General features: G+C 35.4%; 1 protein-coding gene across 4 annotated transcripts in view; it reads left to right on the forward strand.

Moving 5' to 3' along the window:
- Positions 1-27246, forward strand: part of EXOC6 (exocyst complex component 6) — a 101007-nt gene that overhangs the window by 63180 nt on the left and 10581 nt on the right. For all 4 annotated transcript variants that reach the window (XM_007429955.3, XM_007429958.3, XM_088129003.1 and 1 more), the window contains 2 exons: positions 6181-6322; positions 8952-9025. In XM_007429955.3, the coding sequence (XP_007430017.2) occupies positions 6181-6322; positions 8952-9025 (216 nt within the window). The remainder of the gene's footprint in view (positions 1-6180; positions 6323-8951; positions 9026-27246) is intronic.

Genomic DNA, 27246 nt, shown 5'->3' on the forward strand with positions numbered 1-27246 from the left:
TGTCCTCTGAATTGAAGATTGATAAATATTATTTGCTTGAGTATCCGGGTGCATTTGTATAACAAGATGGATGCAGTGAGGAGATGAATTTGAGGAAAGAAAAGGCCCCCAACTCAGTCATATATAACTTCTGGTGATTCTGCAAGGTTTTTTAAAATTTCTTAACAGTTTTATTAAGAGTTGCCCAATAAATTAGTTTCAGTGAATTTTTAATCATACAAAGCAGCCTTCTCAATTGAGTGTGTTCCAAATGTACTGGTCAGTGGCTTTCCCTCCATACACATCCACGCTGGGCACTATAGCCAAGCAAATTGCAGAGCACCTGATTATGTAAAACTAATGCACAGGATTGACCATGGCTGCCTTCACATTTTTCTTAAGCTTTTATTTACTAACCTTAATTTGCTGAATATTAATTTATTACAAATGCTTCTATTGCTGCTTGAATCTGGTGACTCAAAGTGGCTTCCAGCAAAGCATCATGCAATATATTAAAATTATCAAATAAATACTATCAACATATATTTGGTATGCAATAATCATCAGAATAAAAACCAAGCAGCCAGATTCATCCCAATTCTGGTACATCTCCCGTTCTTGCTTCAGTCCCCAAATGCGCATTTAAAAAGCCGTGTTTTTAAAAACTTTGTGAATGCTAGGAGTGAGGTTGTACTTCTTATGTCTGGTGGAAGGACATTCCATAGGAGGGATCTTCCGCAGGGAATGCTCATCTCTGAGCCCCCTCTCATCATATTTCATGCAGGGCAGGGACTCTTACCAAGTATTCTCTACAGGTACATTTTGGATCAAGTGGTCTTCAAGGTGACCAGGCCTCAAACCATGTAGAACTTTAAAGATGATCACCAGCACCTTGAATTGCACCCTGAGAACAAACTGGCAAACAACATTCTGCAACATTGGTGTTATATGATGATACCAGTTTTTTTTATATACATATGTGGGTCACTGCATTTTGCACTCTTTGACTTATCCATATGTTCATCCCAGATGGTACATAATTTAACTCTGATGTGTGTGTGTGTGTGTGTGTGTGTGTGTATTTCCAATATATGGTCATTTATTTTGTGGCTTGGTTGTGTATCAGACCTTCTCTAAAAGCAGCTTGTTCCCCATGTGCACCCTACAAGATAGTATAGAAAAATACTGTTATCCGATCACCAAGAAATTCAACAATTTGACCAATACTGTAAAAGAAGTCAGTATGCTGGAGATAGAAATAAATCCCCAGAATTGTTCATTTACCTATTTCTTAGTCTAGACTTTAAAACCAACCTGATTTGCATAAACTGATTGGTCTTCTATTTCAAAGTTGTTATCAGTGCTTGTGACCCATTTGGCTTGTGTTGGCTCTGCTAAGTATTTTGTGGTATACATTTACCTTTACATTGGAGATCCTCAGAAAGAAACATCCACAGATGCTTTAATTTAAGAGTTTGTAATTATAGCAGCGCATTCAGTCATCAGCTCTGGTTCAAGCTGATTCTTATGTGGTTTGGAATGATTCTAAAAGACTTCAAATATTCTGGAGATTTGTTTCCTTAAATACAATATTAAAATGTGTTTGGAAAAATTAGATTTTGGGGGAATAAAGTAGGTTCAGTGTGTGTAAACTAAGCCTTTTCAGGATTGCTTTAGATGAATAATGTGTATTCACAAGCTGTTCTCAGTGAAATCTGTCCTTTGTCCAAAAGATCATGCATCTAAAAGCCTGCCTATATATCTCCTTATTATACACTCATATAAATACATCCTAGTTATTTTTACTCAACCAATCAATTTTGGGTGTTTATTAAACCTTGTTTTGTATAGGAGAATAGAGTAAATACTTCAGCATACTTTTTGAACTAATCTGTGTTTATCAGTAATTGTCCAGCACAGTGGCAAACATATTTTATTATTATTAGGGAAGATGAAATTTAGTTATCGTTGATCAAACTAAGTTTTAATTCTTTCCATCACAAGAATACTCATTTTAAGATACACACTTAAATGTACGAATTGTAATTGTCTTTTGAATTTAAGACATTGAAAGAAGCTTCTCCTTAATGTGTGATGTAATATTGTTAAATTAACAATGAAGCTAGACTGTCAGAGCTAACAGACAAGTCTTGTTGTTCGCTGTTTGCTTGGGGATTGTGGATTGTGTTTTATTGTTCCTATGATTGGCAGTAAAAGCCTTATTTCACAGCTTGCACCGAGGAGCTATTGGATAAAGGGTGGTGGCGCTCTGCGAGCTATATTCAAAAACTGTCAATCAGAAGCCCACATAGCCTACTTAGAGAAAGGAGTTTCTTACTGATTCTTCCAAATGTCGTTTCATGCTGTCCTTGATTGGCACAGCCTGGCAGGGAGGATAGATGAATCTGTCACCGGCTAGTTAATTGTGTTGCTGGTCTCAGTCTGACATCAGCTCTTTGACTCTTAAGTGGCTCAATACAAAACAAATTAGGAGATTGTAGTCATATTTCTCATTCTATATGCTCTGACTTTGTTGAATGCAGTCCATAAATCATATTGACTGACATCCTACTGAATGATGAAAGCTGCTTTTGAGACATCTAGCGTAGGCCTAGAAAGCAGCACCATGAAGGTGCCATGGAAGGATGCATATGGCTGACCCTTTGGGAATTTCCTAAGGGCCAAATGTTTCTTTACAGCAATTGTTCCTAAGAGAAAAGCTTTTGGGTAGTACAGAAAAGATTTAACATGTCAGCAGATTCTCTTTTACAAGTGGCTTTGAAATATAAGAAGTTTGTCCAAGGATTTTCTCTTTTTACCAACATGGACTTCAGCAGATGTGAAGAATGGGGGAAATATAAGTGCTATGTCTTCTAGCAGGTGTTATTTTTATGTAACAAAAGCTTTATTTCTTGTGCTTTGCAAAGATAGAATAAAATGTAGAGATAGTTGGGACTGACAAATAATGCAAGGATGTTAGAAGTGATGAGATAATAGTAGTCTTTATAAAACATAATTGGTGTTGAGGAAACAACACCAATAAATTTAGTATTCATTATTATGGATAATTTGGAAAGCAATTGAATAATAATTGAAACAATATTATGTTAATGGATTTATACATGTGTTATATAAAGCAAGTTTGCTTTCAATTTCTTTCAGACAAAAAATGCTTTGATAAGCCTGAGCAATGAAGTATGAAGAGCTAAATTGTTCAACATGAATTTGGATTAATATCTTTCATAAAGAAATTATTTCTTTATCAGTTTGGTATATTTTCAACTTGGAAGAGCTATATTTTGCAACATGTGTATCTTTATGTGTTAGTGTATTTGTGTGTATACACACAAACACACACACACACACACACATACACAGAGTTTCTAGTATATTGAGCAGTCTTCTAACTTAATGGTTAAACTTCTAGGCTTACTTCTTTATTTTTGCCAAAACAAAAGCCTATAGTTATCTCAAATAGAGATAACGCAAACCTTTTCCCTTGTGCATGTGTTTTTGTAATGCCATGACAGCAATAAGCCTGTAGTCGGAGTGCATAGTTGAAAGCAATTCTGTTGCTTCTTTACTTAGGTGTTAGCATTTGTCTATCATTATAACATGCACTTAATGTACATTTATGAAATTCGGCTTTAAAAAAAGCCATGTAATGTCTCTTGTGTCATGCATTGGAATCATTACCTTGTGCTCCACTACTGTTAATACATTGATTTGAAACCACTGAATGCCTAGGTTTGAAGACAAACAGGGAATGGAATATGGTACACCAATATATGGTAATAAAATGTTAAATAGGATTTAATTGGTTGCTAATTTGGGGAGGGGCAATATTTTACTCTCTATATTACAAAGGCATCAGAGCCAATCTGTAACATAAACGGGCTAATTTCACAGAGCCCTGCATTTTATCAAAACGTGCAGCTGTTTTATTAAATCAAAATGAGACTTCCATTTTGTATCTTAAATCTGTTATCTCATAATTCAGTTAAGCCCATCGATTCTTCCCTTGTCTTCCCTTCCCTCCCTCCGCTTCTAGACTCTTTTCTCATTCATATTGATACTGTTCCATTTGGGGAATAGAACTGCATGTCTGCTAGTGTAATTACAAGTGACTTTGGCAGCTGTTTAAGCATGCTGAGTGTGTATTCACTTTTTATATGTTTGGTTGATAGCTGGCTTTCGGTAGTTGATTTGTTTCAGTCACATGTTCAGTTTTAGAAAATATTTTGATGTTTGAATGGCCAGCAAAAAACACCTTAGAAGAGGTCTGTAGAGTCCGTTGAACATTTAAGAAACCTAGATTATAGTAGGTACATGCTTCAAACATGATTTGGAAGAAGTACTTTGGAACTTGCATGACTTCTGGTATTCATTAAAAGAACCCAACTTTCTTCAGGCTTTGACAGGAGTCTGAAAAACAAGATGACACTCATTAAACTCTTTAAGCAGCTGTATGTTCTGGAAGGCTTGTGTGGAAGCCAGAAAAAGGCTGGACTATATTAATGAAGAGCAGAGAACTACAATGTCTGCACACTTTTTCAAATAATTTTTGAAGTGTGCACATCCATTATGGGTTAGATGATACTGTATATTGCCCACAAATAAATACCAAGGAACAAAATAAGTAGAATTTCCCAAAGGTATCCTTTTTATATTTTGATATAGTTGGGAACAGATAAATGCTAAATTGGTTCGCAGTGAAAATGGTCATTCATTTTCGTATATTGTTTTCACGAATAAGGAGACTCTGATTATGCCATTATCCTTTCTCATTTGTGGAAATTCTTCCATTTCAAATTACTTCTTTCAACTTTCCTCTTTCCACAAAAACATGTATTTAAAAAAAAGGCAGAAAAGTTGCAAAATGTGCTTTGACATAGCATTTATACTATACTATAAAGTACTATATCCAGAAATACCCTTGAATTTATTGTCTTCTACATCATGCCATTTTTCCTCTTGAAGCTTCATATCACAAGATAAAATAAATAGACTAGTCTTTGAATCATGCTTGATTCCTGATGACTACATGGACTGTCCCTGTAGCTTTCTCGACAGCAATACTGAAGTGGTATGCTCAACTTCCCAGTCTAGTGTAGCCCTGGTATTTCCTGATGATCTCTCATCCAATTATTGGGTCTGACCCTTCTTGCCTTTTTGAGATCTGCCAGTGTCATCTCCATGCAATTGACATGATATGGCATTCATTCCGAACTAAAACAATCCAAGAGCACAATCTTGTATGTGTGCACTTTGCAATATAAATAAATATGCAAATATCCTGTGCTGCTTATTCCCAAATAAGTGTGTATAGGATGGCAGCGCAATTTACTGTTAAGTAAACATGCACAAGGTTTTGCACTGTTCAATACTACAGTACTTAAATTCATGGATTATATGGTCAGATGACTGATGAATACAATTTATTGTTGTTGTAGTAAAGAAAAAGCTTTTCTTTAAACATTTTATAATACATTAATTTTAAAATAAAAAGCAGCCCATGTTAATTAGCAAAGTGCAATGTTTGCTAATAGCTGGAACACTAAGTGATTCTTTAGCTTAAATCTGAATTCACACATGGCTATGAATTGGTCAGTTACTAAAACATAAGTTCACTAAAATGAATGGGACTTCTTTCCTGGAAATATGCACACACCAAAAAATTATATTAACTTCCAACAACTAGTTCTGATCTCCTTTTATTAGCTACTAGGCGATGGGACTTAAACTGTTAGTGTGAAATGTGTCTTTGGACAGCTACATATATTTTGAACAATGGAGAGCGCCATGCAAGTTGGGAAATATTTAATATTTAGAATTTTCCCACTTATACAGAAAAGATTCTTGGATAGTGAGGGAAGCAACTGAATGTTTCGGCAGAGAATGTATAGCTTTCAGGGACATTTGTATTAATATCCTGTAAACATCAAGACTTTTTTCTCCCCTAAATTTGTTTACAGGAATAAAGAACCCCCCAAAAAAAATCTTACCCATTTTTTGTCTATTTGAAAATTCTTGGATGTTGGCTCAGGCATCCAAGGGAAACTATTATGGTAAAACAAAGCCAAGCATTCCTTATCTGTTTGTCTTGAGCTGAATAAATGCAGGGGGAGGGGGCCAAGTGGGAGATCTTTGTGACAAGAGGTACCAGCTTATTTCTATAACGTGTTACCTTTTCTTTAATAGGGAAAAGTAGCTCAGACTGCTTGTATGTCTGCTTGCCAGCATCTCTCAACTTCCCTGATGCAGATGCTGTTGGATAGTGACTTGAAACAGATCAGCATGGGAGCCATTCAGCAATTTAATTTAGATGTCATACAATGTGAATGTAAGTATGCAATTCTGAATGAAAGGCATGCTTTGAATGAATAAACAAGGGAAACCAGAAATCCATGAGATTAACATCAGTTATTCAAAGTGTCGTGGAATCTGGATGCCCTGTAGTGTTTGTGGTTCTTTTTTTGGATTGAGAGGGAATAACTGCATATCTGTGATGCTGTATTTTGTTTTTCCCCTGTGCGGCTTGCAAAACATTACTGGCTCTGATCATTTGCTGCCATTGCTGGGGCCTCCTAAAACTTTATTTGCTAGGACAGAAAATCTTAGGATCAATCTACAGATGATTCTAGGAAATTAGTGTAACATTATGTTGGGTATTTAACTGAATTCATTAACATCTTTGTCTCAGAAATGGTCCTAAATTTTTAACAGAACTATGAATGAGCCAACTGAAAGTTCTTAATTGATGGAAATAAGTTAAATATCCAAATATTTGTTACATTCAAAGAATTTCATAGGAATATTTTTTATTAAACTGATTTGACATTGAATTTTCTTTTGTCTCCCTCTGCTGGTAGCTTGAGCATTTATTATAATAAAAGGAAAGTGCTGCTTTTGATTATTAGTGTAATGCATTTAAAAAAATTAAAATCTGTAGTTTTGACTCAAAAGTTAATGGAATAATATATTTTAGTCTTTTAGATACTACAAACCCTTTTGCTGTTTCTGTAGCAAAAAAACCAAATATAGCTAACCCTCTGGAAATTAGCTCTGACAGAAATTGCTCAGTTGTTTTCATCTTGTTGAATCATGATGATGGGTTTCAAGAATTCTTCCCAAACATAAATAAATACTTGCTTAAATATACTGTAATGGGATTTATGAACTTGATCCATTCACCTCAATGAATACTTCTCTGATATCCAGTTCTGCATTCAAAATTTGTTTAGATAGTCTTTTATAAGTAAGTAAATGTAATCACTTGACTATAAGTTGACACATTTGACCTTCAAGATTCCTAACACAATTCTTTTAAGCTACAAGAATAGGATGTTAGTAGCCTAATCCTATTTATGGACTCAAAAGTGAGTGTGCTATGCCCAATGAGGCTTTTTCACCATCTTGGTATGCAGGAGATTTCACTTAAGTTAAATATTGGGAATAAATTCCAAATGATAATGGTGGAACCAGTTTGGTCTCGTGGTGAAGGCCCCAGGCTAGAAAGCAGGAGACGGTGAGTTCTAGTCCCACCTTAGGCATGAAAGCCAGCTGGGTGACTTTGAGCCAGTCACTCTCTCAGCCCAACTCACCTCACAGGGTTATTGTTGTGGGGAAAATAGGAGGAGGAAAGAGTATTAGGTATGTTAGCTGCCTTGAGTTATTTATAAAAATAATAAAGGTGGGATAAAAAATCTACAAACAAAGGGACTAGGAAAGCTATGCTATCATCATACTTAGTGTTTTAAATGAACAATTGGTTAGCTTTATTTTGCCTGCGATGAGTCGAAATAAAACCAACTCTCTGCCTCTTACAATTTTATGCCTTAAATTATTGTATTATAGGTAGTCCTGGTTGAGCAACCACAATTGGGACCAACAGCTCAGTTGTTAAGTGAAGCAGTCACTAAGTGAAACTGCAATTGTGCTTATGATCTTACTTCAGCCTTCCTTTGCTTTACAGACCTGCAAAGGTCATAAATGTGAGGATGGGTCATAAAGTTACTTTTCCATTATCATAGTAACTGTGAATGGTCGCTAAATGAGACTACCTATAATTGCTTAAATTATTTTACTAATCGTCTCTCTCAGCCTTTTCCCTCTGACATTCCCTTTATATTTCCTTTATGAAACATTAACCTAAGAAGACATTTACTTAAACCTCCGAACCACCAACAGATCAAATTGAACAACTGTTACAGATGGTTTAGGTACTAGATATTCTATCCTGCAAGAGTTCTGGGTTAGCTCTTGCATCGGAATCCTTTCCAGACCCATCAGTCCCCATGTGTAACTGTTCTCTTGCTGCATCCCTTCTCTACATCCTTATATCCATGATCTCCTATTTGATAGATCTCCCAGCACTCCAGAAATGGAGGGGGTAAAAGGAGGCTTTTTGGCTGGCTGATACCATTAATCAACTAGCAGATATCATTGAGTACAATAAAGTATTTATTCAGTAAAATGTCAATTCTTTAGGACTCTCACTCTGCTTTAAAGAAAAAGTCTACATTCTTTCTTTGAAAGGTCTTCATGAATATATGTTTTTATGGAGAAAAATGACCTAAGTTACCTTATTCTAAAACGAACATAATTTTACTTAAAATTTTCCAGAGAGAAACTTCCTGGAAGGAAATGTCATTGCTTCATATAGCCCATTCCCAGTAAATCAGGATTTTTCAGAATCCTGATTTATTATTCTGTGTAAATCTGGCTAATTCCTCCCCTTAATGAGGAATTAAAAATAATTAACAATTAATTAATAATTTATAATCCTTAAATCTAAATAAGTGAAAACAGGGTTTCTAATTTGTACTGTTTTCCTAAGAAATTCAGACAATAATTTATGTGCTAAACACATGCACAGATAAAGAGAGAGAGATAAAATAAAAATCTTAGAATGTACCAAATCTAGATTCTTTCTGACATTTTTTTCACAAATTCTAATTATTTCTTTACAGTGTTTGCAAGTTCTGAGCCTGTACCTGGATTCCATGGAGAAACCTTGCAGTTAGCATTCATTGACCTCAGACAAGTAAGATGTTGTTGTTGTTGTTTAAAAATGTGGTTCCTTCTGAAGAATACTCAACAAATACTAGTTATTTAGAGTCAATTCAAGCTTTATCCCCCAGACCTGATAATTGTCTAAATAGTGCTATAATGTTTATGTGTTTCCATGCAAAGCTGTTTCATGAAAATGAAATGTTGTGACGTCAGATAATTCTAATTGTATCAGTTACTATTATTGTTATTATTAATCTTTTAATATTTCATGTTATTTTTGTTTCTTTGTTTAGCTTATCATACTTGGTATTCCAGCCTTAAAACGTATCAGAATTAAAATCTGGGATATTTAAAAAGAATTAAAACAACAATTCATACCCTTAAATTTAACTATTTTTAATGGTTAAAAGTTGTGGTCCTAGTCCTTTAAAAAAAAACTAACAAATTGATTAGACCCCTTAATCCAATAAGGGATGCATTCCATCTGTCTGGGGTGATCATAAAAAAGATCAATTCAGAGCTGCCAGGAGATGAGCCTTGGTGACCATAGGCAAACCACTGTGGATGACTTAATAAGCAGGGGTGTGGGGGATAGGGGGGGATCAAATAGGAATGTCTTCTCTCAGATAGCCTGGACCCAAACTATGCAGGGCTATACAATTAATCAACAGCACATAGTAATTCCCTTAGGAACAAATCAGCAGCCAGGATAACGTTTTAGTACAGGTGTAATATCGTCTCTTTGAGTTTGGACAGGAACCAATCTGGCTGCTGAGTGTTCTACTATGATTCCAAGCTAGACACAAAGGCAGCCCCTTGTTGAGTACATTACAAAGGTCAGAGTTGGAGATTACCGGAACATGCAACATTTCAGGCAGTGAAATAATTATTTCTATACCTTTGTGTTTCATTGCATATAGATGTAGCATTTGTACCTGACAAAAATCACTGGTGATTGTTTACATTTTTCTCCTGAAAAGCAGCTACATTGCAACAACTGGATGGTTTTGTAAAGATCAGCCTAAAGTTGCAAAAAAAAAAAGAAAGAAAGAAAAGAAAAGAAAAAAGAGAGAGACTTGGTGTTTAGTGACAGTACTGTACAACTAGAAAGGGTATATTTTGGGATTTGGTTAACAGTATCTCAAGATGGATTGGACAGAGCATGTTCATAGTTATGATTTTCCTGAACTTGTTCTATTTTTATTATTTTGGATATGCTGTATACATGTTTTCTGCTTAAATATGTTTGTTTTGAAATCACATGATAATGTCAGGTTTCTAGCAGATAGATATCAATGCATTGCAGCAATAATACGTTAGAAATGTGTTGATTGGAATTGGAGGGAAAGCAGATTTATGTATATGCTCAGTTTAATTGCAATTCACTTGGCATAAGGTAATGTCTTCTCAGACAATTAGGACTAATTTGTACTCGTTCGGCAGATGTGAGGTTACAAGTTCAGTTTTAAAATACGGGAGTGCTAATTTGGGGGGGTGGGCCCAAGGCTTTTGAGGTTTAACAGCTCAAAACCCAACACTGTACTTGCAACTTGAATAAGGAACTTGGTAGCCCACCATTAAAGCAATGAAATAGAGCTGCCAGCAGATTGTTCTCAGTGTTTGGGTCCCTTGTTCACCTAATACAGGACATCAATGACCAGGTGTCTTAGAACTTGATTAAGGTGCAGTATATATAGAACTAGAAAAGCTGGAAGCTCTTTGTTAGCCCTGATGTATGTTGTGTTACTAGGGAAGATGTTCCTTAATTTATTAGTTCCTCCTGCATTGGTGATTTCTCTTTGATTCCAGGTTCTAGGTATCCTCTGGGCTTTGTAACACTTTGTAACTCAGGTATTTTGAATAAAGATAACAATAATATTATTAATAGATTTTGTATTTTTATAATTGCTTCATCAAAGATAACACATTTTTGAAGAAATACAGAAATACATGATCAAAGATAAAAGAGATATTTAAGTTTATCCAATTTTAATACTGAGAGCTGAAAAAGAACTTGAGATTTTCTGTTGACAAAAGAGTATAAAGAAGGAAACTCTTCTTCACATAATGGTTAACTAATTTCTGCAACTCATTAGTACAAGATGAGCAGCAGCAGAAGTAGCCATTCACTTTGTCTTTGGTTGAGAGCTAATTTTATTCTGATCCAGCAAAGTAACCCATGTGATCTTATTTCTTGTATTCTCATGACGAATTCCAACAATTAATCAAATACTGTTTTAATTTCCCAACAAATTTTATTAGTTACTATTGAAGGGAGATTCTGTCATTCTTACCAAAAGTGAGTTTCAGGCTTTTCTTGGCAATTCAGTTATAGAAAATTCCATCATTTCAGATGGGGAATCTCTAATGAGCAAAAAGTTGTATACTAAGATCATAAATTAGATGATCAGTACATAAGGTTGAATTCTAATATATTTACACAGCTGTACATTTTAATGAAAATAGTATTTTAATATATGCTGGTACATTGCTCTATTTCTATAGGAGGTTATATGGATATAAGTGGGGAAAAAAGGTAAAATTTTAATAATGTGTTTTATATGTATTTGAGGTCAGAGTTGACATGCAGCAGCATTACAAGTAACATTTTGTTACAATATTATCTTTAAAACAGAAATTATACTAGAGAATATTTATTCTAGAATAGGGTTATTCTAGACTTCTAAAAACGAAACAGAAGGAATAGAAACATCTTTGTTCACCTGACCTGGGATATATGTTAATCTTATCTCACATTAAAAAAAAATACTGTTTTATTATTTTTTCCTTTATACAACTAATCAGTCAGTTATTCTACAAGCTTTGTTTGCTAACCTAGATTTTTTCACAAATGTCCTAGACAGTGGACTATAAAATCCCCATTATATATATGGAGAAACTGACATGGATAATTCATCTCTTCACAGTGACGTAAGAGTGTTATTTCTTGTTCAAAGGCTCAGGAAGCATTGCTTAAATATATTGTATATCCCAAGTTTTTATGCAACAATTAATTGCAGACAATTAGTTACATTCATTTTTTTTGTCCTGCTTTTGAATGCAAAATTTGAGGTAAATTACCCACCCTTGTGTTTTCTTTTCCGCCTAACTCATGTCAATGATATTTAGATTTTATGAAGGATTTAGCACCTTTCCCTCTTCTTTATTTATGATTCATTTCTCTCTTAATAGGACAGATGACAGTTCTTTTCAAGAATACTTAGAAAGGCAACAGAGCCATTTTCAGAGAGTTCTTATAAGAGGTCAGGCTTCTGTTCTTTAGTTTGAATTTGATACTGTTTCATGAATTGCAGGATATGAAAGATAAGGAAGTAAGTCCAGTGGTCAGGTTTTACCTGCCCACCCGGACTGTGCCCTGAGGTCAAACTCCTGATATTTGCTGTTTGGTGCAGAGGAGCTGATGACAGGTAGGGGCTGATACAAAGGGGAAAGCTTGAACCCTATCAAAGCTAAAAGGCAAGAGAATTGGGACATTGCAAGAGACTGTAGCTAAAAGATGGATCAGCAGGATTGCCCTCTTTTTAAAAAGTAGCTGACCTGTGAGAGAAAAAACTTTATCGTCCTGCCAATCACATGCTTGCTAATGGAAGCCAGTTATCTCAACAACAGCTTAGTCCCTTGGTGTGATTTCATGACAATTTACAAGATCTGGAGGCGAGGGCAGCCCAGATTGGTAATTTTTGCCACAAAAACTATAGCACATGTATAAAAGCTTGGTGGTTATTTCAAGAAGTCTACCCAGCTGTTTCAGAGATCCTCTTAGAAGGTCTCCTACACGGGAGGTACACAGAATAATATCATGCCCAACCTAATAGAGATGATAATCTACCTGGTATTTTGCATAGTATTTTCTTTCCACGTAGGGATGGGTTTTGGTTTTGTCTTATTAGAAGTGGCTTTCTGCAGTCATTTGAGCAGGGTCATGTTTGCAGAGGATCTCAAATGATTCAGTATATCTTATAGTAAGCAAAAGGATTTTCCAATTTAGGTGAATGGGTAGCAAATGGGCAAATACGGTTCACTATGACCAGGGGAAAAATAAATTCTGACTTCACACATACTCTGATAAGGACTGCATTTCTCAAGGCAAGGGATAGCTCAGTAAAAATGCTAATCCAGTGTGGGGCTGCTGTGAAAAGGCAAGTATTCTGATGAAGATTAATAGACGAGAGACTGAAAATAGATCAATTTGGCTAATTAAAAAAAAGATTAGGCAAATTCAAGAAGAGGAATTCTATCACTGCTATAGCTGTTTATTGTTTTCAGTTTTGCAGACTGTCCATTCAGTACAGTTTTGGGGGGGATTCACAAGTCAGAGGGTCCTATTCATTTATGTTGTGCTTACGGGCTTCCCATTGGGACGTGATTTGCCACTGAATCATACTGGATGCTAAAGCCCTTGCAGTAAACTATGGTTAAGACCTCTTGCTTGTGTGTTCAGCAACAAAAGTCTCTCCTCTTAGGGTGGCTAAAATGAGTAAATATTATAGCAACTCTGTAAAGTCCAGTATTGACTCTTACAGCCTTATTCTTTTTATGGTTCTTCTATTTCAGTCTAAGTTGAATAAAAATAGGAATATGTAGATAAGCACACTAAGGAATTTATTAGCTAAGTGTTCACATGTATAGTAGAAATCACACCAATGTATGATTAGTCATTGCTTTGGGATTTAGCACATCTCTGTGTTGATAGGGTACTTGCTCTTCTGCCTGAAAAATGTTTCCCCTGTGATTTTCTATCAAATATGTTCTGTTTTGCTTGACCATTATAAAATTTGGATTTGAATTTGTCCTGGCTTGCATTTCAGTGATTTTCATTTCTAGAAATCTTGGAAGGTAGTCTACACAGTTGGTATTTACTTATAAGGATGGTCTTTACAATTAACAGAATTAGCTCTGTATCATTAGAGCAACTTTCAGCTAAATCAAGAAAGGATAGAAATGCTCCACTAAAACAAGCTAGAATTTCAAATGATGTAAAAATGATCCCCACTAATATTTGGCTAATATTAAACTTTAAATTTATTTTGAGTTTAAATTACTCTAATAAAGATGTTAATTATGAGGGTTTAACATGGCTTTTAAGTGATTATGGATATATTCCATCAACAGAAAGTTAAAATAATACGGTTTTAAGGAACACAAGAATGATCACTTGCTGAGAATAGATGATATTTCAAAGTAGCTAGTAAAGTGAATGTGAGTCACATAAGAAGTGTGTGACAGCGTGTTTTCTCTCCTACTTCACAGGAGGCCTGAATGATTAAATTTGCTGCATCATGAAGGCAAAATGGTTCTCTTTTTGGAACAGAGGCAAATTAACAGAAGCAAAGTAATTCATAAACTTTTAGTTTGGATGGTAAAATATCAATGACAACTTGCAGATTGACCTATATATAAAATATGCATAAATAAGCAGGCATCTGTGTAAATGGAAGTGCTGTTTCACACATTTTGAGAGGTTGCGACGTATAGAGGACGGTAAATACAGATAAGGATTTCTACAGTCAGAGAGCTTAGATAATATCAATTCCATATTTTATATTAGAATTGTAGGGGACATTTAAAATATATAGCTACATCTCCTGGGTGAAAAAATGATCTTAACTTGAATATGCTAATAGAAGTGATGAATGACTAAAGTTTGTGGTGAAACTTTGTGGTTACCCTAGGCTTAAAATCTTCTAGAATAGGAGTAGGGAACTTATGGGCTTCAAATGTTTTGAATTATTATTATTGTTATTATACATTTATCTGCTGCTCAACTCCCAGCGACTCTCCCAACATCCTTTCCATTGACATACTGGGAGTTATAGTTCAGCAACATGTGGAAGGCCTCATGTACACCACTAGAATATCAATTTGGATATCTAAGCAAAGTCCATTTTTCCCTTTTCAGTTTTGCTCCTGTTTGTAGGATTAATATGGTCTAAAATATTCTACTAAAAGCAAAACTTACAGTTTTCAGTAAAGCTGTATGTTTAACTTGTCTTCTACAATGCAGTTAACTGTGACATGAAATAATGTAATGAAAAAAACCTTGCAACTGGCAGCAATCTGAAACAAAAGTCAGAACATTTTTCACATGGTATAAAGTGAGAAAGGAGCAACATTGGGGTGGGGGTTGAAAAAAGAAAAAAAGAATTACTCAGAATGATGAGTATGTTTGGACCAGTCTAGCAGCTTACCTAATTCCCCCTGCCCCACATCAGGATCGTGGCAGAGGGCTTTGGATCTTGCTGCCTGTCTAGTTCCCATTGTGACCCCTTTTGGGGCATTCCAAGATCAGGGTTTTCTGACCTCAGAAAAAGCCAGCTGTGCAGGATGGCAGAGGGGAGCTGATGTTGGGTTTTTCTTCTGGAGGGCAGCTGCCTGTTTCTGAGGAATCCCTGTTTCCCCTGAGATAGCATTCCAGGGGTCATAGGATTGCCAACTCTTTCTCATTTTGACTAATATGGACATTTCTACAACAGATAAAACTCTTGTTCAAATTTCAGTTGCATATTAAGGCATGCTGGTGAACAGATTCTATGCAATGAATGGCTTCTGTAAAATTTGCAAATTTGACTGAAATATGTTGCGGAAAAAATGAACACATACCGGTAATGTTTTTGACATGACATGGTACTGCTTGTCCTATGACTTATGTAGTTGAAGTTAGCACAGTTGGTTTGTTTTAAGAACTTCAAGAATAAATGTTCAACATTTATTTATGGTTCTGGATTGGCAAATGAGGGCTTTAGGCTGTGGCAGTTGAGTTGTCTCCAATTTAATGCTCTTTTGCTCCATATTTTTTCTTCTTTTCCTTAAGTTTAAAGTTATGTATTTCTATCTCTGTAGCATGTGATGAATTCTTAAGGGATTGGTGCTACTAGAAACATTACTGACAGTGAGAGAGGACAAACTATACAGCTTGAAATATAGCCTTTTATTATATTAATAAATAATTTAATAAAATAAAAAATTATATTTTAGGTTCTGTGGAGTCCAGTGGCTTTTACTCCCAGGCACATTTCTTTCTTTCATCTGCCCATAGTGACTAATCTGTACTACCAGTGTCCTGTAAAATGATATCATTATTTCTCTTTGAACATTATTGCTAAATGATATAAATGGCATATTGTATTTTGAAAAACAAAAGGAGAACAAAAACAGTCTGATGACAATACAATTTCATTTTGGAAAATCGCGTTATTATCTTATATGTATGTAAATTTTATGTATCATATAAATGGAGGAATAAAATACATTCTGTATGGTATTATAATATTGGTATTTCAAAGGAAGATTAGAAGCTTTAAACCTTTAGAAATTAAAGGCTGCAGTCATGTACATATTTATCTGAGACAAAGTCCCATTTAATTCAGTAGGGTTCTAGTAAATGAGGCTTATTTCTGAGTAAGAATTGTAAAGGGAAAGCTTTTTAAATAATCAACCATTTTAAACCCTGCTTTGTTAAAATGACAAGTGTATTGTGAAATTTAACAAGAAACAGAAAGAAATCAGCAGAAAAATTTAACAGCAAAGGAAAATATTAACAATTAAGTAAAAGAGGTGACATAGTCTGTTAAGCAGGGAAAGCACTATGTTTGAAAATAGTGGGAAATGAATAAAAAATATCACGATGTACTATTTCTAATGCACCTCACTTTTACCTCCGACAGAGTTTGTGTCTTTTTGTCTCAAAGGATTTTGCGTACAAGCTAACTAGTTACTCGGAAATAATTTAGCCAGAAGCCCGTCCTTTGGAGACTTGAGTGTCTGCCAATGAGCTTCTTTTCAAGTTGTAAACTCAAAAACGGTGGTACTTTTGTTACTGGCCCATCTTATCCTGTAATGATGGGAAGGGAGGCGTTACAATTTAACATTTCTTTGTTCCTGTACTTAAAACAGCTATAGCATAATAAATAAGACTGTTCTTACTTAATCTTACCCACCTTGTTCCATTCTAGGGATCTTTCTTCAAAAATAACGTTTAAATCTTTGTTTCTAAAATAGGATTAGCAAAAGTTGTACCATTCAAATATTCTGGTTAGTTCATCCGAGCACAATCTGATAGTCTTCTCTTTAGTGCAAAGAGCCTTTAGTTAATTTTGAATCCCTAAAGAATTAGCAGCACATTTGGGTTTATTCCATGAATGTAACAAGATCAGACATTTCTCAGAATATTCCTAAAGGTTTAGATAGATTTGAAGAAAGCATTCTGCCCTTTGGGACAATTTAAGTTGCAAAGGATTAGTAAGAACCCAAATAACTTTTGACTTTTTTCAGAACCAAACAATTCCCTGTGGTGCAGCTGTCATAACCCCAAAGTTTATGTATTTAGATACACTTACAAATGTGTGAGAGATTATATCTTTTTTGAGAGATGTCTGTTTGAAACATATGGGATCTTAAAAGCAGAATGCTGGTGTCTTCTTGTGCCTAATTACAGCAGTTAGGTAAGTTCTTGATTTTCAGCTTTAGAACCATTTATTAAAAATAATATATTAATATCATTGTCTTGTTTTCTTAGATACTGGCTGATGTTCTCAGCAGTGGTTAGTTGTTCAGTTTAAGACTCCACAGAATTTGAACAACGGAGCTGCAAAGTCTGATGAAAGATTTCTTTGAAAATATATCTTGAAAGAAAAACTAGCATAACTCCTTCATAGCAGGCAGATAGATAGATAGATAGATAGATAGATAGATAGATAGATAGATAGATAGATAGATAGATAGATAGATAAAAAATAAAGGTTGTGTTTTGTGTATAAGCACAATTTTTCAAAATTATATATGCCTTTAGTTTTAGTATTCAGAAAAATATTTCTATATTTATAAATAGGATTGCATATCATCCCCCAAAATTACATTGTCTTAGCTTAATAGACTGAAGTTTGATTGAACCTGAATCATCTTAGGCTTAATCTGGTTCTGCAACTCTTAAACTGGACTTACTTTTTTGGGTTTGTGGGATGCAAAAGCTGAACACTGCACTTCATATCTCAAGGCCAATCAAAATTTCATTTCTTGCTTTTAATAGCACAGATAGGTTGAATTATGTTTCTTTTAGAAGAAAGGTAAAAGTGATAATAAAGTATCCTGTTTTTCTCAAAGAAAATGTATCTGTCTCCTGCAGTGTAACATTTCCTTCCCATCCCCAACTAACCTAGGCTTGTCTATCTCTCTTGGATTGTTGGTATAGAAAGTCCTCCTCCTCCTCCTCCTCCTCTACTACTACTACTAGTACTACTACTACTACTACTATAGAAAGTCATACTAAGAAAAGAACAAAGTAGGCTTTTACATTGAGAGTTTGTAAATACACTGTCAGGTTCATGGTTCAGGAGGCAGAAAAATGTTAGCAACGTTAGCCTGTGTAGAACTGTATCAGTTCAGATAGCAACTGGTTTTCTGAATTTACCTTGATTTTAATAAGGATTTCAATAAAATACAAACAGGATTAATTTCAGATGATGTAATCCTGAGATTTCCCATACAGAGAAGAGTTAGTCTTTAGGGGGTTTCAAATATTTTTAATTTACTTCAAATGCATGACTATGTTTTCTTGAATTATATCCCGTCTTTCTCTCTCTGGCTTGTTCTTAGTAAAATATGTGTACTGTAATAAGATACGCATCTTGATAAAGTTAGTTGGGGATGGGAAGGAAATGTTACAATATACTGGCAAGGATATTATAGAACACTTGTTTGTATTATAGCAGCTAGGCAAGTATGCTATAAGACCAAATAATTGTGTATTTGTAACATTTCATTCTGGTGAATGAGGACCTCCTTCAACACTCTTTTTGGCTTAAGCATGATGATAGATCATAGAGCTTGTTTTAGTGTGGCTGTAATATGTCGTGCATAGTATTTGCCATGGACATAGGCTCTTCTGGACTCTTCCTGTTCAGCTGCTTGCACTTTCCAAAGATTGAGGTCCATCAAGAGCAGCAGCCTCAGAAGAAAAAGAGCCAAAGCTGGGAAAAAAATCCCTAACCGCATATATACATGCAAAAGTACCTGGTCCACATGTACAGGATACACTGACTTTGAATACCAAATGATAGTTGTTTACTTAACTTGTTTTCCATTGGTTACATTTTTAGATGCTTTTAGGTTGTGTAGTTTTTGAGGCAGAGCTAATCTTTTATTTGGTAATTTATCAAATTCTGTGGACAACTACCCTGAAAATAATTCTCTTTGATATGATTTTCTGAATCAAACTTGGATGCTGTCATAATCATAGGTTAAAATTTATAATTTTAATGTAAATGACATGGAATCTGGTGAACATAGTTCATAATGTGCTTTTTAGGGAGGCTACTTTGGTAGTTGACAAGCTATTTTTTTTTTTTTTTAACTAAAGAGGTCACAATCCATTCTATTTGAATTTCAAACCTGTATATTGCAGTTCTCAATAGTAAACTTTCATACTGTTCTAGAGTACTCTTTCAATGGCTGATTAAACCAAAATAAAGTGAGCAAAATTGTAAAATATTTTTGTGTAGTATACAGCGTACATTGCATTCTGTGTAAGTGATAAAGATTTTTTCCCATAAACGCTAAAAAAATTTTTTTTAGAAGAAAGCTACATTATTTAAATGTTTTGTGCATAGAACAATATTTCTTGAGGGTTAGAAATTTGGGTTTTTTAAAAAAGATTTGCATCAATGGGTTTGGGTATTTTAAAGTAAATAATAAAAAAATACACTTTTTGGTAGCCTAAACTTTTTGATACAAGTATTCATGTCATTAAAGTTAGAGTAAGCTGAATTGATGGGTTCTTTCAGCAATCTGGGCTGTGTGCAGAGTTTTGTACTTCTTTAAAAAGTTCTAATTTGCACTCTCCAATGAATTTAAACTTTCTAGATTTGTACCTGCTTTAAAGGAGGTTTGTGACCTTTTGACCCTTTTGTTATTGCTAATTCAGAAGGGCCTTTATTCTGGAAAGCTTAGGTATTAAAAGAGAGAGAGAGAGGGAGAAGGAAAGAAAGGGAAGAAGGAAAGAAGGGGGAAAAGCGTTAATGGCATAAGACTTCTTTCTGATCACCCTCTGCAAGATGTTTATGCAAAATGTCAATAGGAGCAATTGGCCTAACAGTGTGACAACTTATTTGGCTTGGAAATGGGTTAATCTCCTGTTTGGGTTATCTGGAGGTCAGGTGGGGATTTCTTTTAATGCTGGCTAAACTTTTCAGGCTTTGTTGGGTTGAGGCTAAAATCTTCTCAGCCCTCATGAATCCCAGTTATCTACCAAAGAAAACAGTGTGCTTTATCCTAAAATACGTATTTTTGAAAGTAAGCCCCCTTTCTTTCATGGGGACTTTTTCCCCAATAAATTTGCTTTGGATGGCAGTGACGTTCACTTCTAAGCACATGTGCTCAAGATCAGTGGGTGGCATTCTGTTCTCTCTGGATACACCATGGTTGCAATCCTATAGAGGGGGAGAAGGTAGATAATCTGAGTAGATGCACTTTGCAACATCCTTAATCCTCAATATGAAAAAAGTGACATATCAGCCCCACTAGGTAGACCAGACCAGAAAATAAATTCCACTGGAAGTCTAGAACTATGCTTCCTTTAGATAAGCTACAATAACAGAATCTTGCAAGCCTGATTGTGCTTTATCTCCCCTCCTTCTTAAACCCTACCTGAGTCACTTCCAAATACTGTACTATCTTGTTTCCCCAGATTTAAAGAATGTTTTAGCCCTCTTTGCTTATGCATATTTCTGTCAAGGTCATCCCCCTTATTCTCTACATTGCAAAGCAAGAAACACATTTTCTGGTCGCTGGCAATGGGCTCCTTTCATGCCTTGCTTTGACAGTAGACGTGGGACATGTGTTCTTCAGTGTTGGTAAGCATTCATTAAAGGCCAGCTTCAGACCCTTACAGAAGTTCATGTAGAAGCTTCCATACAAATGGCTGCCATTTGCTGGAGCTGGCCACCACTGCACTATCACAGCAGGCTGGAACTCAACAAATGTTCAGGCAGGCATGGCTGGCCATGAAATAGGCCTTGGCAGGTTGCATGCTGTGAACTCCCCGCCTCAGCAGTGAATCAGCTTCTGTGTTTTTATAATAGCCTCCCACCCCCACCCCCACCCCAGCTAATTATGCCCCAAGGCTCTGGAAGGCAGCCTTACCTGTTGAAAAGGACTAAGCAGCAAGTGTTCTGACATGTTTCTCACGCAAATTGGATTTGACAAAAGGTACTTTACACATAGAGCAGTCCAGAAGTATGGGGTTGATCGCTGGTTAAGAAAAAAAAATACGGTTCAATATTTGATAACTAATATTCAACCCTAAAGAGAGAACGTCATCTCCTTTCATGGCCTTCAATTCAGAGTATTTTTCAAGTGAACTAATACCAGTGTCCACATTGAGCTTTTGTATTCTCTTGTTTCCATCCCGTCCTGCTGATCGGAATTAATTTGCCAATACCTTTGAATGTTTGCAACCTTTTCTTAATGTTTTAATTAGTTTCAAACGTGATTGTATATAAACTTGCATATATCTTTCTGCCTTGACTTTTCTTTTCTAAGCCAGACTTTCATCTTTTTTCAAGCTGAAGTTCTCGGGGGTATATCATGTTGAGGGCAGGCAGATACAAGAATTTGTGGGTTGGCATATATAGAAGCCATAAAAATGCTACTCTAGTGAACAGCTGCATGGAATTCTGCTGCTACCAGGAGCTTGGCTGCACCTGAAAAATTAAATTTAGTAAGACACCACTGGCTTTCTGTATGATCATATATAGCTGTAAAAGACACCAAAAAGGGTTCCTTCTTCATATATCAACGTTGGTGATCAGCACCATGACACTTGCACGTTCAGAAGTTTTAAAGTGTTAGTTTAAACCTCATGGATGGTGATAATTCAGAATCATCTAAATCAGATTTTAGTCTTACATCTACACATTTGGAAACAAAAACTAAAAGAATGCAGAGACAAGAAGGAAAATCCGAAACCACAAAGTAAGCAACAAATGCCCTTTTTATCTTGCAGCCAAATTGCTGAGTGGTGCATTTGAAGATGTGAATTAGGTTCAAATAGCAGGGGCACATAACTTGGGGTCAGCTACAGGAATTCCTCACACAAATGTCTTCCCGCATATTCTTTTGTTCTTTTGAGACTGTTCTGACTGCAGGGTTCAGTCTTGGCTCTTTGAGGCTTTAAATAGCAGAGAGTTAACTCATTATTGGGCAGAGACACAATAAATGAGTTCCCAGGTTTTCCTATTAGAAATGAGCAAATGTTTTTAAAACATCATTTTATTTAATGTTTACTAAGCATTTCAATCTCTAAACTTATCTCTAAGCTTTGCATAAAAGCATACGAGGCTTTGCCATCTCAGCTACCCAGCAGCTAAGTTTGACATTCCTTTTGAAGAGATGGATTGGCAGAATATCAGTTGCATTACTTTCAACCAATGTGATAGGATAATATAATTGTATATTATTTATTGTCTTTGTATTTGCAGCATCAAATTATTTAAGTGTACAGAGTACCAGGACATTTGTAATGAAGTGGTTCTCAGGCTTTGTGCATTCTGCAGTAAAAACAATAGCTTTTCATTGGTTCAAATGGAATGGGCAGCTGAACCAGAAACTTAATAAGAAAACACGTAAAAAGTTATTGGTAAAAGATGAGAGAAATAAGATCAGCAGGCAGGCTTATGATCATATCAAGAGTTGGCTGTTTCAAAGAAGGCTTTTTTAAAAGTTTGTCTGCAGTGCGTATATTTATGAAGAACACTGTATTGCCAGTTTATGCCTTGCTCTTTCTATATACATACATAGATACATACATACATACATATGCTGGTAATTAAAAATAAAACAAATTACATAAATTACAAAACTAGCAGATCATAAAAGAAGTATATAAAAATGTTCCACCTGTTCGAACATGTTAAACATCTATTACAGTGGGAAGTTAAAAGAGCTAAAGAATATTTATTTTGAACTTATATCTTTTCTTTTTTTCCAATTGGAGTCATATACTTAGATTGCTGTAGACATCTCTGCCAAAAATCAAGAGTCGTCTTAAAATGTTTAGGATGCCATGCCACATACAACCTTTCAAGCTAAAGGGCTTTAGGATTTGGTAGAAATCCTGTCATACAGCAGAGGTCATGAAATGCCTGAAAGGTATTTTAATGGAGCTTAGTGAAGATGTGTAGCAAGGAAAGGCCAGTTTCTAGAACTCTTCAATCTCATACTCCATTGATGAGGCACAACTTTACATCAGCCCCAGATCTGACACAAGGAATTGCCCTTTTAATTTCAGTGGGATTCTTTTGAAAAAAAAATCTTCCTCCCAAGTAATATCCCAGTCCCTTTAGTGAAAGAAGGATTAGATATTTAAAACTAGATGATCAAAGGAAAAATTGAACCAACTGAATGGAAACAATTGCAATAACTAGGAACAAGCTTCCATGCATAAAATGGAAGAAATCCAAAAAGGTAGGGCTTAAACATTAATAATATGTATGCATTAATTCAACCAGTTATACTGTTCATCTCTATTTTGCACTATTTGCTCAAATACTGTTGAGATATCAAATTAACAAAGGCAGTTTGGGCAGTAATTTAGTCCTCTCCAGATCTGGTCCTCCTGAAACAGAACTGTAGATAGGAGCATTGTCCATCTGAATTTAAGAGACATTGAAATCCATTAAACCTTCTCTGTACACATTTTCAGGCTGTAAATGAGGGATGAGCTTAAGAAAAGGAGGGTATATTTGTGATCGATTGTAGCTCCAACCCATTTTTTGCTATTCTGTCTACAATGAATAGTGTTAATTTGCCCATTTTTGTTTTGCATACAATCTTATATTCAGATGTGTTATATTTTACATAAACCTGTAGCTTTTCATTCATTCATTCATTTGAATTTGTTAGCTGCCCAACTCCAGTAGAGTCCAGTAGACTTTATTTCCAACTAAGTATTTGTAAAGTTTGGTAGAGTGAGTTCAGCTCAGCTTCTCATGACTTCATGTATGTGCCCATGCAGTTTTCTTAGTAAAAGTATGAAAGTCATTTGCCATTGTCTTTTTCTGGGACATTTTTCAGTATCTTGGTCTAGCCTATAACCCTGTTCCCTGGTAGTCCTGCATCCAAGTATTATCCAGGGCTAACCCAAAAAAGGTCAGCTAGATATCGCTTTAATGGAGGAGAGGATATTGCTGCTCCATTTAATGTGCTTGAATGAAACTGCCTTTTGTTATACAATTCTTTAAAAGGCAGAATTAAATCTGAAATTTAGTGCACTTACTGTAATATTGACTGTGTTTGGGTTTGGATGGACTTTAAAGATGCAGGATAGGAAGAGTATTGATGCCTTTTAACTTTGGTGTTGGAGAAAACTCCTGAGAATACCGTGGACAGCCAAGAAAACAAGCTGATGGATCATTGAACAAATCAACCCAGAGTTCTCATCGAGGTACAAAGGACCAGACTCAAATTATCCTACTTCGGACACATTATGTGAAGACCCAGCTCTCTGGAAAAGGCTCTGATGCTGGGAAAGGTGGAAAAACAGAAGAAGAAGAGGATGATCAGCAAGGTGGATGGACTCGTTTACAGATACAATGAGTGCACCATTGGGAGACTTGAAAGAACAGATTAGGGAAAGATCATCTTGGAGAAAATCGGTGTGGTCTCTAGGAGTCAAAAATGGCTTGATGGCACATAATCAGTTAGATTTGGAAACTAAGCAGGATCAGGTCTGTTTAGTTCTTGGATGAGAGACACAAGAGAATACCAGGACTGTAGGTTAGATAGAAAGTTTAAAAAAAAATCCTAAGAGAAGGAAATGGAAAACCATTTCCATACTTTGGCCAAGGAAATTACATGGATATGTCCCCAAAGTCACCAGAAGTGACTTAACCAGGAGTTAAGCTTTCCTTGAAGGGGACTTTGTATATAATATTACTTTCCTCCAAACATTGTTTCCTCTTTCTCTAATTGCCTGTTTTGTTTAATACAGTAACGAGTCATGGATGATGGCTGAAATTCATTTGCAAAAACTATATTCTCTATCCACAAAGAAGAAAGGTAGAAGAGAACATTAAGGCCATGATTCTCTATTCAGTACAGGGTCCAGCTGCAGTAGCTGTGACAGATGATTGTCCAGTAGCAAGGAAGAACTAATAATTAGCATGTTTTGTTTTCCTTATTTGAAATATTATTTAATGAAGTGAGATGCTGCATATCTTTAGCTAGAGAGACCTGATTTTAAAACAAGCTTATTCTACTTATGAAGAATTTCAGGAGCTTAAACTTCATTGTTGAAATGAGTTGGATTCAGAATAAGTAATTCATGCTTTGATTCCACTGATAGCAATGTGACAGGTTAGTCCCATTGATTTCAACAAAGTTTGCTTTGGTCCAAGTAATGTATTCATCAGCATCAACAGAGCTGTGTACCACTGACTTCTGCTGGATTCCACCCACTATAATTACTGTGTGTGTATGTGTATGTACAGACACAAGATTGTTTATGTTGTATGCTGTTGTAGGACAGCCATTTTTCCAACTACCAAGTGACTGCTGAATTGCAAAATGATGTGCTCTTAATAATAATAGTCTCCCTGGCTCAACTGGCAACAGCACTTGCTAACATTGCAGTTTATAGCAGCGCCAACCAGCCTATTGTGTACTACCATTGTGGGAACAGCTAGACTGAAACTTTAAACTTTGCATCACTATAAACAGCTGTAAGCTGGTGTGTATATTTTTGGCAAAAGTAACTGTCTTATGATTGGACTTGCCCTCAAATTCTTTTCCTGTTCCACCTTTATATATAATTACAGGATTTCAATCTCCTAGGATTATATCATATTCTGCTTCATTAGAAATAAACATGTGTACACTTTTATTTCTGCTGAGATATGAGTCACGATGGTTATCTTAAGCCAAATTAGGAAACAATATAGCCATTACATCATGTCCTTACTAGTAACTGCATCTATATGCAGTTACTAATAGGAATATGGTATATATATTCCCAAATCAATCTCAGCACACTGCAGGATGAAGGTCTGATCATCAAAGTTGATGAACCATTATATCCCACACTGGTTCACACACTTACACACAAGCATGCACAGAAACACGCCCACATGAATTTCATTCTCTAGTAAATTAACATACACGTATGTATACATATGCCAACACACATTTAAAAGAGAGAGTCATTTGTATTGGTTTCTTTAGCACTGTGCTCTGTTGACAATTTCCTGCATTTCATTTATTCAATAGAAAAGAACTCTCAGTAATTCCCTGCATTACTGGCAATTCTCTTCTGTTGGTAGAATTCCCTGCATTTCGGTGGATTATCAAGACAATCAGTCATAAGCTAAAAGGCTTGTACGTTTCAAGCATTTTACCTAAAGGTATAATATCTAAAAGAAAATTATCCCTACATTTGTAATTCTTTAAAACACTCAATCCTTTTGCAGTCTTAAATTTATATGGTGTCCATCCAGAATATTTGTCAACAGAGCTTTCAATTTACAGTAAGTGCAGTGAATCCATACCCCGTTAAGCTATAATTTATAGAAATAGCTTGTACTGTAAACTTCAGCCCAGAACAGAAGTGAGAAGAATGAATAGCTGTTTAATTTTGATCAATAATTGTATCCCATAAAATACACTATCCATGACAATTCCAACTGCCATGTTTGAGAGCTGCTCATGGATAAAACTTTATTATGGACAGAAGCTAGGAAAACAGGCAGACAGACAGAGATACAAAGACAAGCCTGAGCGGAACTTGATCTTTAAGAGGTTCTTCAATCACTTTCTTGAAGCTAAGTAACAAAACTTAGCTACGTTACAGATGCCCTGCAAGTTTTTATCAGCTAGTAAGGAAGGTAGAGAGTAATTATCTGACTGCCCTGGAATTGTTGATAGAAAAAGAATAATTAAATGTTGGTGTAAACCCAAATAAAAACTGTAGTGTAGTAGTACATGTGTATAGTTTCAACTTCCTCCATGCCATGAGGGCAGAGGTAGCAAGTTATTATAGTATCTTCTTTGAAAGAAGTACTAACCCGAGACATCCTGAATTTTTTCTGAAGTCTTTTTTTTTCCTATTGTGAACCAAGTAACAAAACATCAGTAATTCAGCATTGTTTTTTAAACTAAAACGTTTCATTACAAAGTTCATTAATGAGATGTTTTATTAGCTAGATTTTACTAGACCTAGAAATCAAGTGTTTAATGTATTTTTAA

The sequence above is a fragment of the Python bivittatus genome, unplaced genomic scaffold (assembly GCF_059951505.1).
Source record: "Python bivittatus isolate LINGU-HERP-01145 unplaced genomic scaffold, Pbiv_v1 ctg000780_np1212, whole genome shotgun sequence".
Lineage (NCBI taxonomy): Eukaryota > Metazoa > Chordata > Lepidosauria > Squamata > Pythonidae > Python > Python bivittatus.